Source organism: Pectinophora gossypiella, chromosome 9 (assembly GCF_024362695.1).
Source record: "Pectinophora gossypiella chromosome 9, ilPecGoss1.1, whole genome shotgun sequence".
NCBI lineage: Eukaryota > Metazoa > Arthropoda > Insecta > Lepidoptera > Gelechiidae > Pectinophora > Pectinophora gossypiella.
Window position 1 is genome coordinate 8,702,998 of NC_065412.1, and position 14,179 is coordinate 8,717,176.

A 14,179-nucleotide genomic window follows, 5' to 3' on the forward strand; every position below is an offset into this window, starting at 1 on the left:
ATAATTGTACCATATTTGAATAACAGAAAAATAATTACTAAGGGCTTAGAAAAAGTGAAATGGATTAATGAATTGTGTCCTACGTGCACGGTAATAGATATTGGTTCTAAAGGATGTCCTAATTTTATGAAACTGTGTGATATCTATGATAAAAATAATTCTATGACATGTGTAAATCATTCAAAAAAGTGTGCTATAAAAAGTGTGGTATGTGTAAAAAAATGGTATTTCGAAAATAATATGTACTTATTTGATTTATTTAAATAAAAAGTAAAATATTGATTTATGATTTTGTTTCATTTAACGGTTTTCTAGTAAAACAACGAAATTTGAAAAACACATTTTATTTATTAAGTTCATAAAACTGTTTAAAGTACAATAGATAAAAAAATATATTTTGAAATAACAGTTACCATATTAACTATTTCTACTATATACATTAAATGTTTCCATAGCTTGTAGTACTCTGACATTAGTCAGAGACTTTATTTGCGATGGAATTTACTGTGTTGTGAATACACGAAAATGCGATTCCAACATATTTATGAAATAATCGCATGTTACATATAAATACAAGTACTGTAATTACACAATGTCTTTGAAATATTGTTAATTAATTTTTCAGTCTGTCCCAATATATCATCATAACTATCTTTTACCATATATTGGGCTTTCACTAAAACATCACTTTTTTCTTGATTTTCACTTGTATTTGAAGCACCTAAATCCACTATGCTGATTTTAATTAACTTGGTGGCTTTCTCCGCGTTCCGATTTTGCACAAATGAAGATGACTGCTTCCATTTTCCGCATTTAACTTTAGATTTAATTATCTTCCTCTTCTTCTTCTTATCACTTTTCAGCTTTTGACTCTTGTTATCATGAGGCGCCGTCGATTTTGTGGTAGTCGCTTGAACAGGATACCTTTCATCGAAGTCAGCAAGCGGATCTTGCGCGTAAGGGTAGAATAAATCATCTTCGTTAACGTTTGTTAAATTATTCGACATGTTCTGAAACAATAAAACGTATCACATTAATTTATGTATAAAATAAAATACAAACATTTGATTTTATTTATAAAATAAACCACAGTACTTACCAAAGTACTTAGCAGGCACCGCTTTTAGTGCTACACCTTCGAAATTATGATGATGATTTTTAACCGTCAACGGTGTCTACGTCTTTCTCCACGAGTAACTGAAAATACAATGACAGATTAGACTATACCCCTCAACACATATAAAATAAAGTAATAGGTAGTTTATGCACACAATAACACAATAAACGAATATTACCTGTTCATACTTATTTAAGCTACAAGTTTCAACTTGTTCACCCAGCTCCTTTGACATCAGGTAACATGAGTACAGCGCGGATGCCAGCACTCGATCTTCTTTATCATGCGCGCCGTATATACTTCTCACAAGAGTTTTTTCTTTGATCTTATCTCCATCTCGGCGAAGACGATGAATTTGTATTGATACTGTAAATTTTGGGACTTCATCCCCCACTATAGCGAGAAAACTCATTTTCGGCATGGACGCGGACATTTTCGAAGGTGTTGCACTAACGAGAAGCGAAATAGAAATGAAATAAATTATGATGCAACGTCGCGGTCGCCGCGTTGCCCCGCACATATGCGCCTTCTCATGTTACCGCACGTGCACACTCAAAATCGCTTAGGTTTTCATTGTCGCGTTGTATTTCACGTTAACAAGTTTAAACATGAAAAATGGAGACTAGCGATTATAATTAAAGGAAGTATTTATCTAAGTACTTATTTCATCACACTAATGTTATAAATGCGAAACCCCTAAAGAGCTGAACGGATGGTAGCTAGATATATCACATAGCTACCGCATTAACGCAAAGGCTACTTTTTATCCTATAAATTTTGAATCTACGGTGATTAATTTCAATGATTGTGCAAGACAATATAGTATACTTAGGTATCCAACATGTCGGTACTCGTTGAAACAGTAAGACCTTCGCCACACTTGGCGGAAATTCCGACGCCGAACTTCCGTTGCGGTAAATAACCTGCCTGTGTGTGCCTGCTATTTGTAATTTTTATACAAATATTTGTATCGGCGTTCCGTTGCGGAAGATCCACGACTTAATTTCCATCAAGTGTGACGAAGGTCTAAGTTACCTGTCTGGTGATTTGGTAGGTATGAATAAATGAAACTATTATGTATATCATATTCTTATTTATTTTCTCCACTGCTGCTAACTTTTTATATAACAATCGTCATCATCTTATATTATATTTTTATGTTTATAGGTACCTACTTACAACATAAAGTATACTAACCTAAGTATTTACAAACAAAGAGTTCTAAGGATGATTCTTTCAGGGGTAATTGTTACATAGGTATTTTTACTTTTCTCTCTTAAAAACGAGCTTGCAATCTTCGAATAGATTATGAATCTGCTACATAAACGACTACAATTCCTCCCACTGCGAAGAACAATTGACCTTGAAAGAATCACCTTAAGCAGTACAGCCAAAAATTGATTTATGACCCCAAGCAAGGGTAGTCACTTTATCAGATTCTAACAATCGCTTATCATCGTTGCTAGAAAGAGCTATTTTATTTACTTTTTGAGTGAAAATTTCATGTTTAATTGATTTAAATAGAACATTTTTTTTGTAAACAACATCACCATTGTATAACACATGTTTATAGTCTGATACGCTCAAACCATTAATTACATTTTTTTTGGTACCCTTCGCCTTTTTTATTGTTTTGTTTAAGGTTTTAATACAGTAAAGCTTTGACCTTAATCCTACAAACTCTCTAATTATTTGTCCACCCATTTCGTCCTTGAATAAACCAGGAATCTTTTTATTAACAATAGGTAAACCAAATTCATTTTTTGGGTTGTAATTGCTTGTGTCAAAATATTTTAAGAAGTTAGTCTTCAAATCTTGGTAAATGTCATCTGTATGCACATTATATACGAAGCTATCAGTATCGGTATAGCACAACTTAATGCGGTTTCCATAAAATGGTTTTATTTTTGAGTAATGGAAATCGTACATATGACTTTTTGAGAGTTCAAGTACAGCAAAACCAATATAAATTGGTTTGTCAAGCACAATCTGTGAATGTTTCATCTGTATAGCTACCAAATTCTCAGAGAATATTGAAGCACTATGGAAATTGGGACTTGCTATTAAGGTCTCTGCGCCAGTACATTTTTTAGTTAGATTATTTTTGTCTGACCACTTATTAACCAATCGTACATCTACTCGTTGTTCTGTGTTCTCCAAAGTTTTTCCAAATATGCTGTTGTTTAATAATTTAAAAAAATCTTGTTCAAAAGTAGACTGTGCTTTCTGGCGAAGTTGGGTGTTGAGATCTATGTATTTTTTTAAAAAGTTACTTTGATTAAATGTTATAGCTCTATGAATCTTTTTCAACACCAAGCCATGTTCTAAGCATTTTTTTAGATGTACGTAATGAATAACATAATTGTATTTATCATACAAATTAGGTATTAATTTTTTCGATTTTCCTCTGGGTGAAATAATTTTTTCAGGACAAAATGGAAAATCATTATGTTCATCATGTAAATGTGAAGGGTACGATAAGTCCACCTCAAGAATAAAACCATTTTCAGAGTCATCCATAATATTTAAAATATTCGACTCTAAAGTTTTTAATTCAGAATCGTTCACAAATCTGAAGTTTGAATGTGGTAATGTTTGGCACATACTGTATCCATATAAATTGTTACAGTCAAAGTAAACAATATATGAACTTGGGTGAGATGGATCAAATGTTTCCAGATATTTATGATTTGCTTTAACATGTCGTTTAGAACACATGCAAACGCCACCGCGTATACCTTGCTGTATCATACGGTAAATTTCTAAATCAGTTACAAGTTCTAAACGAACGCCTGTTTTAAGGAGCATTGCATCAAATGATAGACTCGGAGCCGTAAGATAGAATGCAGGATCGAGTTGGTAATATTGTTTACATGTAAGTCGGAAATTTTCATAGATATCTGTCAACAAAAGTACATCTGTTATCAAGTACAAATCAGTATATTCACCCATATTGGTTAATGAAAATTTTAACCACACTGATTGAGCGTGCTCATAATCCTCATCTGAGATCGGTTCATTGGTAAGAGAATTGTAAAAACAGTCTTTGGGAGGCAAACACTTTTCTTTATATCGTTCCCAGTTACACATATAATCGTAAGGGTATACGCCCTTTCGAGTAAGCAAATTAAAGTGTTTTTCATCGGGATAGTAAGATTTTAAGTATCTAAATTCATCGTTTTTTAAAGTCGGGGTTAGTTTTTCTAAGCTAGTTCCCAAAAACTTAAAGGAATCTACAAATCGTATCTGAAAGCTATCGGTATCGGATATAGACACAAATTTCGTGAAAGAAATATAATTTTCTTTGGTTTTAGGTATGACCTTGATGGGTCCAGGAACTTTAGCAAGCTCCTTAATAAAAAGATGACAGTCATAACCTGAAAGATTATGAAAGAAAACAGGTAAGAATTTGGGCACTTGAAAGTTCAAATTACATTGACTGTGAGCCGCACCGCGGTATTTACCAGTTATGTGACAATGGTCTCTAACTTTATCCATAACCAATAAACGCTCGCATATGTGACAAGTTTCGGCATTTTCAAAGTTTAACGCATCACTTTCTGTAAAAACCATAGGTACACTATTACTTAATACTGCGCTTATCCTTTTTGCATCGTTGCAAATTGAATCAACAAATTTGTCAACACAATCTTGTCCTCGGTACGATGTAATGTGATTATATCGTTCATCTACAGTACAAACAAGATGATAAGCAAAAGCTACGGGCACGTGCTGCTGATGAGTCACTGTGCTTGACTTGATAGGATCATTTTCACAAGTCTCGTAGGGTACGAGCATTGACTCAAAATCTGCATAAACAACAAAAGGAACATTTTGTTTTCTGTTATAATTTTTGAACTCTATAAATGACCCTTTTGGGGGTAATTTAGTAGCTACACCTCCACAACTATGAGAACTTAACTGATCGGTCGAGTTGAAAAATAACAAACAATGTTCGCAAAAATACAACTTACCATGATGTTTAGAAATTTGACTTCTAACTAGTCGCGGTAAATCCTTGATTAAACAGTAATGTGACATATTACCTTCCTGTAGGTACAGTAGATGAATTACTTTTTTATTTAATGGTTCAGATTTGTAAAGAGGGCCGATAACTGTATTATTATCTTTTAAACCGTAAACAAAAATACATATTTGAGGGTTGTTAATTTCAAATTTAGCTATGTCTGAAAAAGTAACTGGAAACGATATATCCTCTACATTTAAAACGTCTTTGAAATTAGGATATGACGATACTCTATCAGGATGAGATTTAACTGGGTATAAAGCAGCTGTAACTGACCACAAAAAGCAAAAACTGTCTTCGTTTTTTATGTTTACACACGCTTTTCTGGCTTTGATTGGTGCAGGCAAATCAATGTGACCTGACCCTCTTAATGGTTGATATTTATTAATATTCAATTCTAAATGGGAATTATGTAAGAAGGTCCAACCACTATCACGTTCTTGAAATTCACATTTTTTTCTCATCAAACTAATTTTCACTTTGTTCATTAAACTATCAAAGTCATAATTTTTATAGAGAGTATAATTTTTAGTTCCAAAAGACTTTATTTCCTGAGAATCATTTTTTACTAAAAGAAAAACAGCAAAATGTTCAAAATTGAGTTTTATACAGTCATTTTCCTTGAGAGACAAATCAATTAATGTTTTGATTTTATTTTTTATATCATCAAGAAACCGATCTAAAGAATTATGACCATCCAAATCTGGTGATAATATTCTGTATGAAGCTATTCGGTTGCGAAATGCGGACTCAATTAATTCAATCCCGTCGCTAAAAGGAGAAATATTTTTATTTTTATGGTTAGTGCTTCGTAAATGCCCCATCCAATGAACACGATCTACAGAGACTTTACAAACTGTACAAAACACCATTTTTGATAAGTATACTTTAAATATACAAAGAAAATGCCTCGCCTTTCATACGCTAACGACATAAAATTGCAATATACACAATGAATGTATGATTTACAATTATAATTTCATAGGTATTTGGTTGAAAATTCAGTGGAAAAAAACTACTAAGTATCTTAAAGTGAAGTTATATCAATGAACAGCAGCAGTGAGAGAAAAGGTTGTAATAAGTACCTGAGTAGTAGCTGTACTTATTACTATTCGCTTATGAAGACGGGCTCACAATCTTCAAATAAATTATGAATCCGCTGCATAAACGATTGCATTTTCTCCCACTGCGGAGTCCCCCGATCTAACTTTACTTTAAGAGTAACTTCAGCCTCTTTCCACCGCTGATCTGGTTTAGAGGCAACAGCTTTCTCGGTGTTATACACCCGGAACTCTATATAGTACTCGCCAGACTGGTTGACGAGCTCCCGGCGCACTCGACCGTTGGGGACGCGGCTGGTCAAATAAGTCTGCAGCACTGCAGACTTCGACGTCCCCGAAGTTGCTCCCGTCTCAAACCCGAAGAGTCCTCCAGGGCCAGTACTGGAAACCGAAAAATACGAATAAGTAATAATTTATATAGGTTTAAAGGAACAAAGGAATAGCTGCACAAACGTCTCCGTCACCTTATTTTGAACTATGTTCATCATAATGATATTGTTCGTAATGTGTATAATGAATTATGGAGTGTAATAAAGATATCTACACAATTATTGAACCAGCTGTCCGCCCCGGCGTCGCACGGGTGCTCGGGTGAACAAAATACATAGGTATACGAGTAGCCTATGTTCATCAGAAATAATGTAAGATTCTAATGGTGAAAGAATTTTTCAAATCGATCCAGTAAGTTTCGGAGTCCATTCCATCCAAATATACAATTTGACAATCAAATCTTTCCTATTTATAAAATTAATAATGTAGACAAAATATGTAGAAAATTAGGTTTTGTTACATACCTCGATGAATACGTTGCGGTCGCGCCTGCCTCGTCGTTGGCGCTCGAACGCGACTTCTTTTTAGAACTGTAACAATAATGTTTATATTGAAACGATGCAAGTGTTACCGCCGTGCGCTACGATTTCCAATTAGAACGCTCATTATACCCATTACATTATTTTTATATTACTTTTGTTACTATTAATCAAGATACATAACATAACATATAATTATGCATGTATGTCAAAAGGGTAGAGATAGGGGATATGTAAGTTGTATTTGCAAATAGCGTAAAATTATCTCGAATAAAATAAAAGTAAAGTGATAGATATTAAAGTACCTATTTAATGTTCCACTGATGGGCACGACTGTCTCACTATTAACTTCTCTCAAAAGCACACAAGATTAAAGATAATCATATTATTAATCTTACCTAGTAGGCGTTGGGGTCGACTCCGCCGGCTTCCTCTTGCTCGCAGGCTTCTTTTTCAACACTTTTAGCGCAGACGTAGGCGCCAGCGGCAGTTGGGAGTCCGAACCGGATGAATATTCGTAGTTAGACCTGAAAATTAAGAAATCGGTTAGGTACATGGTATTTAAAATGTTGTGTAAATTTATTATGTAAAAAACTCCAACATAATACATAAACTAAAAGTAAATGTAAATACTTACTAACATTTTAACAAACTTTCTTGAAGAAAAGCACTGAAGATGAAAATAACACGGATGAGGATACCACAATTGTGGACAATTGGGAATCGATCAAAGGAATGAGTAAAGTTTAATGATTTTTCCTATTTTATAGAAAAACAATACAAATCCGTGCAAAACTGAATTATGCAAAATAAAACCTTAAATGCAAGACAATAACGGATTATGCATTGCATATTTCAAATTTTTGCATTTTGGACGCGTAGTCATCGCTAAAATGCTTAGTTGCTATTCTCACGAACAAACGAGTTAGTCGCAACACTTTGTAAAATGATACACCGCATATTCATATTAATTAGGTATTTATTACACAGACGTAAACTTACACCTATTTCCGATGACGCAGTACGACGATGGCTCAGTGGTTAAGAGTTTGATGTTCAATGTAGGTATATGTTACAAGTTCGATTCTCTACATACATTTTTTTCTGACTAAATTATGTACATTGAATATAAACGATAATCTTACGAAGAGGAATATCATGAATATACCTGCATACTGGTTGTGATGATTATATAATCACGATCTAGTTGTACATTAGGTAGGTACCTAAGTTGTAATGAACAAGGAGTGCAACGTTTCAATACTGATATTTTAAATAATATTAACCTTATTTCAACCTGCTTTGAATCGAACAATAAGTCGAACGTTATAATCACCATCATCATTACAGTTGAACAAAAACATAACAATATTTGAGTAAACGCAAAGCATTGATTCTGCATGATGAATCAAAAGTGAAAACTTGTTCACCTTCTTCATAATGTATTGTAGGTAAACCTGTACCCTGCAATAAAAATAATTTATCAAGCGAAGTCAGTAACTGAAACTAGTTGTTTATTAAAAAGTTTCCCACGAGTCAGAGGATACCTGATTGATATAATATATGGTATAGTATAGCCCACATTCCTCAATGCATACGAGGCACAATCTGTGTAATGTGTAATGTAATTCAGTATAGATTTTTGCCTTGACCGGGCATGACAAGTGAGCTAGAGAGTGATTTTGATTCTTTTATAAATAGTTAAATTAATTGATCACACTATTAGGAAAAAGCTTCCGCTATGGGAATTATATCATGTAAGTCAAATTCATTATGTTATTACAATTTGCTGTCCTTGAATCTAATTACGACTCACGCCAATTTGGACAGAATTTCTGACACCCATGTGGTAATTTTTGGGTCACACATTGTATCGTCACTTTTATGTCTAATTCTAGAGATCGTTGAGCCAATCTGGCATTGAATGACAGAATCGAAGCTGTTCTTGAATTTAATGACGACTCGCGCCAATCTGGATAGAATTTCTAACACCCATGTGGTAATTTTTGGGTCACACATTGTATCGTCATTTTTATGTCTAATTCTAGAGATCGTTGAGCCAATATGGCATTGAATGACAGGACCGAAGCGGTTCTTGAATTTAATGACGACTCGCGCCAATCTGGATAGAATTTCTAACACCCATGTGGTAATTTTTGGGTCACACATTGTATCGTCACTTTTATGTCTAATTCTAGAGATCGTTGAGCCAATCTGGTATTGAATGACAGGTTCGAAGCTGATCTTGAATTCAATGACGACTCGCGCCAATCTGGATAGAATTTCTGACATCCTTGTGGTAATTTTTGGGTCACACATTGTATCGTCACTTTATATCATAATTCTAGAGATCGTTGAGCCAATCTGGTATTGAATGACAGGACCGAAGCTGTTCTTGAATTCAATGACGACTCGCGCCAATCTGGATAGAATTTCTGATATTTTCGTATGGTACTTTGTGGGTCTCAAATTATATTATCACTTTAAGTATATCATAATTCTAGAGATCGTTGAGCCAATCTGGTATTGAATGACAGGACCGAAGCTGTTCCTGAATTCAATGACGACTCGCGCCAATCTGGATAGAATTTCTGATATTTTCGTATGGCACTTTGTGAGTCTCAATTATATTATCACTTTATGTCATAATTCTAGAGTTCGTTGAGCCAATCTGGTATTAAATGACAGGACCGAAGCTGTTCTTGAATTCAATGACGACTCGCGCCAATCTGGATAGAATTTCTGATATTTTCGTATGGCACTTTGTGAGTCTCAATTATATTATCACTTTATGTCATAATTCTAGAGATCGTTGAGCCAATCTGGTATTAAATGACAGGACCGAAGCTGTTCTTGAATTCAATGACGACTCGCGCCAATCTGGATAGAATTTCTGATATTTTCGTATGGTACTTTGTGAGTCTCAAATTATATTATCACTTTATGTCATAATTCTGGAGATCGTTGAGCCAATCTGGTATTGGATGACAGGACAGCAAATTGTATAGAGACATGAAGCAATCTGCTAATGAATTTGACTTACAGGAAAAAACTTGATTCGAACACGGACAGACCAAAATAATTTTCTAAGTGATATTATACTTGTGATATTAAATACAGTGATATGAAATCCCATGATGACTCGAGCTATACTGGTGAGTGTTGTAGTTGCTAACCGATTGATCGTAATATTAAGAACCATCGATGTTATTGGGTATTTCTAGACCATCGAAGTGAAGGGATTCGCGAAAATGTTCTTGGGCATTCTAGACCATCGAAGTGAAGGGATCCGCGAGAGCGCGCGCGATAGCGCGTTGGCGCTCGAGCGATCCGACTGAACGAAGATGGTCTAGAATGCCCAAGAACATTTTCGCGAATCCCTTCACTTCGATGGTCTAGAATGCCCAATAACATACTACTCACGTTAATACTTTTCAGTTCTGCACATGAAAACTGAAAGGAGTGTTGTTGAATTTTACGGGAATTTTAAAGAATATGTTGAGCTTTATTTATAAATTCACGAACTATGCAGTATGTAGATGAACAGCGTATAATACTGTGAACACGACATGAAAACTTGGTGAAGCTTGTGCAAGATTCCTTTTGTTTCGACTCGGCTACCTGAGTTTGCAGACGTAGATTAATCTTATTGTTTAAGCATAGGTATTTATGAGAACCATTTTATCTGTACTGAATTAAGTACTCTATTCTGACTTACTTTTAGCTATATACAGCCAACATATTCGTAGGAAAACCCACAAAACTTTTCTCTTTATATAGTAGCGATTTTATTCACAGGAACGATACTTCACTGACTCCTCAATATCGTCAACTGATCGCTGGCACGTTCCCATCAACTGGGTTTTGTCCACCAATGTGACATTCAACGACACGAGCCCCCAAGCCTGGATTCCACCATCGTTCCCTGCAGTAGCCATCGACATCCCTGGACTTTCAGAGGCTGAATGGATCATTGTGAACAAACAGCAAACTGGTGAGATTATTGTTGCAAATAAAGCTGTATTGTTTTAAGACTGTGAGGTGTGGTTTTTGATTATTTTGACAGTGTTTGACATACAAAACATAGTTTAATTGCTGCATATTTCCAAAATATTGTACTAGCTAACCTATTCCCAATCTATTCTATAAAACATTTTACAAAGTTATTTTTTTGTTGTATTAATAGGTTACTACAGAGTGAATTACGATACTGATAACTGGCAAGCTCTAGCTAACGTGTTGAACAGCTCTCACTTGTCGATCCATGTACTCAACCGGGCGCAGATCGTCGACGATTCCTTCAACTTGGCCAGAAATGGGCGACTTGTAAGTACATTTTTTATGTGACATATTATAATTCCATTTATTACAAGACATACGCAAGCGTGCGGTAGACCATGTCGATAGGTGGGATGGAAGACACATTCCCGGAAAGTTCGCCAGAAGAAGTACTGGTGAACCTAGTCCCGGAGGAAAAGGAGGAAGACAATTGCCCTGCAGTCGGACACTTTAGCCTAGATATGGGTGACAGGAAGTGGCAAACATATTAATGTGTTCTCACCGGTTTGGTATCCTGCGTAGAGAATTATCGTGAATAAAACCAACTATGCACGCAATCTGCATCGTACAATACTCATATGAATTATCTAAATGGTTTTGCTTTATTTTCATTAAAATATTTACTTGTAATATACTGTACTGGTATTCTGACTCACGGACGTGAGTTAACGCCCGGATGTGAGGACGGATTTGTAATATACTGGACCAACTTGTAACCTCCATTTTCTTGTTTATATCTAGAGCTACATCTACCCGTTCGAGATTTCTCGCTACCTGGTGAAAGAAAAGGACTACGTACCGTGGGCATCTGCTAACAATGCTTTGAATTATCTATCCCTAGTTCTGAGTGCATCTCCTATCTACGATCTATTCCAGGTACAACTTGTCTAAATTCACCTTTTGATCCCTAAACACCTACAGAACTACATGTATATGCAACGAATATGTAAAGAGATGTTTTAATATTATGTTAATTATTATTTATTTTGGTGTTTATTTACCGCAATCTGTCTACAGTTATTGACTGATATACTTCAATAATAAATAAGAATGCACATTTACAAATTACTCTGACTGTCTCAGTTCGCTTATAGATTTTCTTTCTGCGTAATTTGATGGTGTGTATCGAATTGTTTTAAGGAAAAAAACGCTTGCTGTTATCTTCCTACTAAACAACATTTAAAGTATAAACTATTTTAACTTAAAATTTATAATCATTGATATCATACCATTTACGTGTTTTGTGCCTTAACTTAATAAGATTTTTCTTGTTAATTTCTTTCAGTACTACATGCTTAATATAACTGCACCATTGTTTGAAGAATTAGGTTTTGAGGGGACTAATGAGGAGCATGTTACCGCTTACCACAGGAACATCATACTTAACATTAACTGCCAGAACGGTAACCAAAAATGCTTAGAGGAAGCCGAAAGTAAGCTTGAGAGCTTCAGACAGGATCCCTGTAAGTATAGTATTAGATCGTCTTGTAGATTATAATTTTATTTTTTTCTTTAGTGTAGACTGTGAAATCCGCTGAATCTACTCCGTCAACCCTGGCGTTAGGATAATAATTGAGCCTCTAAATATCTCTGACATGGCTTAAGTAACGATTTTATACTAAGTACAGTTCAGTAATATTAAAAGTATTATAATGCTCATTGGCCAAAATAAATTCTAAATGTAAAACCCAAGTAAGACATAATAAACGATTAAGTAGACAGATGGTATTCAAAACGGTTAAAGAATAAGGTTACCCATTAGAGAGCTCACTAAAGAAATCAAATTGATTTTGTAACAGAATTCCTTAAACCACCTTTCGGGTCCATCTTCAGATCATGGATATCATTTAGCGCCAGAGTGCTGGGCAAGATGAATCATCTCACGAGCCCAAAAGTGATGAGTTTCTTTGACCACCTTCCGGCTCCATTTTCAGTCCCTGAATAACATGTTGGATCTTCTACAAAACAACAAACAAGATATCTAAATGAGTATTTGTTCTTTTTCTTATCGTGTGGGTTATAAGTTGGAATACCAATCTCATCAACCCTCGTGTTAAGGTTATTACTGAGCCGCCAAAGGCCCCTGACATGGCTCATGTAACGACTACATACTTACATCAGTAAGTAAGTAACCGGCACTAACGACCAATATTTGTTTATAGCTCAAACACTCAACCCAGACATCCAGACTACTGTTTTCTGCTCGGGTCTCCGTGGCGGAAGCGTTGAAAATTTCAACTTCCTCTGGCAACGATACCTAAATAGTACAGATTCTAGTGAGCAAAGTATCCTGCTGAATGCCCTAGGTTGCACTCCAAACGAAGATCTTCTTGAGTTGTATGTGACATTTTTATACTAAAATAACTTTCTTTAAATAAGTTTTATACGCATAATTTAAATGACTTAAATTAAATGGATTAAAAACATTCTACATGAATATTTACAAAATTAAACTTGTTATTTTTTCCGCAGTTACCTGAACCAAGTGATTTCCAACGATTCAGACGTTAGGGATCAAGACCTACACACTATTGTGGTGTCTGTTATTAACGCGAGCCCTCAAAATATGGACATTGCTCTTGACTTCGTTATTGAACATTTCGATATAATCCAATCAAGGTAAGAATACTTCGTAGATTATACTTTCGAAGTTGTAGTGTCAAAATGTAAATTAAAAAAGAAAATGTTTTAAAATAATAGATAAGTTCCCACATTTTAAGTATTTTGGGCTTGAATGTAAAATGATGGATGATTTATGATACTGCGGCATCTTTCTTTATAGTCTCTGGTTTTTGTCTTTAATATTATTTAACTATATAACCTTATTTTTTTTGTAGGGTTCAAGGGATTTCTGGAACTGCCAATATCCTGAATGCATTTGCAAGAAGACTGACCTCTGAAGAACATGACGAAAAGGTGACTTTCGAGTTTTTTTTTACTTGACTTATATTGTAGATTTGTCTTTATTGGCTTAAATAGTTGAATAGATATTTTTTTTCCAAAATTATGTCTTTAAATAATAAGAAAACTCCATGTGAAAATTTTACGTTCTATAATATAAAAGTACTTATAATGTTTGTTGTGTTATTTTTGTTACGAATCTAAT

At 34.7% G+C, this 14,179-nt stretch overlaps 2 protein-coding genes across 2 annotated transcripts in view; one reads left to right on the top strand and one right to left on the bottom strand.

The window, feature by feature from the left end:
* LOC126369571 (aminopeptidase N-like) overlaps positions 1-14,179 on the top strand; it is a 30,114-nt gene that overhangs the window by 15,343 nt on the left and 592 nt on the right. Inside the window, exons 9-15 of the mRNA XM_050014050.1 lie at positions 10,813-11,008; positions 11,201-11,340; positions 11,815-11,949; positions 12,359-12,536; positions 13,236-13,410; positions 13,546-13,692; positions 13,911-13,989. Of these exons, the coding sequence (XP_049870007.1) occupies positions 10,813-11,008; positions 11,201-11,340; positions 11,815-11,949; positions 12,359-12,536; positions 13,236-13,410; positions 13,546-13,692; positions 13,911-13,989 (1,050 nt within the window). The remainder of the gene's footprint in view (positions 1-10,812; positions 11,009-11,200; positions 11,341-11,814; positions 11,950-12,358; positions 12,537-13,235; positions 13,411-13,545; positions 13,693-13,910; positions 13,990-14,179) is intronic.
* Positions 5,749-7,933, bottom strand: LOC126369578 (uncharacterized). Its single transcript, XM_050014059.1, has 3 exons — positions 7,413-7,933; positions 7,000-7,065; positions 5,749-6,586 (listed from the first exon to the last, which is right to left on the bottom strand). The coding sequence occupies exons 1-3, from the start codon at positions 7,622-7,624 to the stop codon at positions 6,253-6,255; spliced, it is 612 nt and encodes a 203-aa protein (XP_049870016.1). The 5' UTR covers positions 7,625-7,933; the 3' UTR covers positions 5,749-6,252.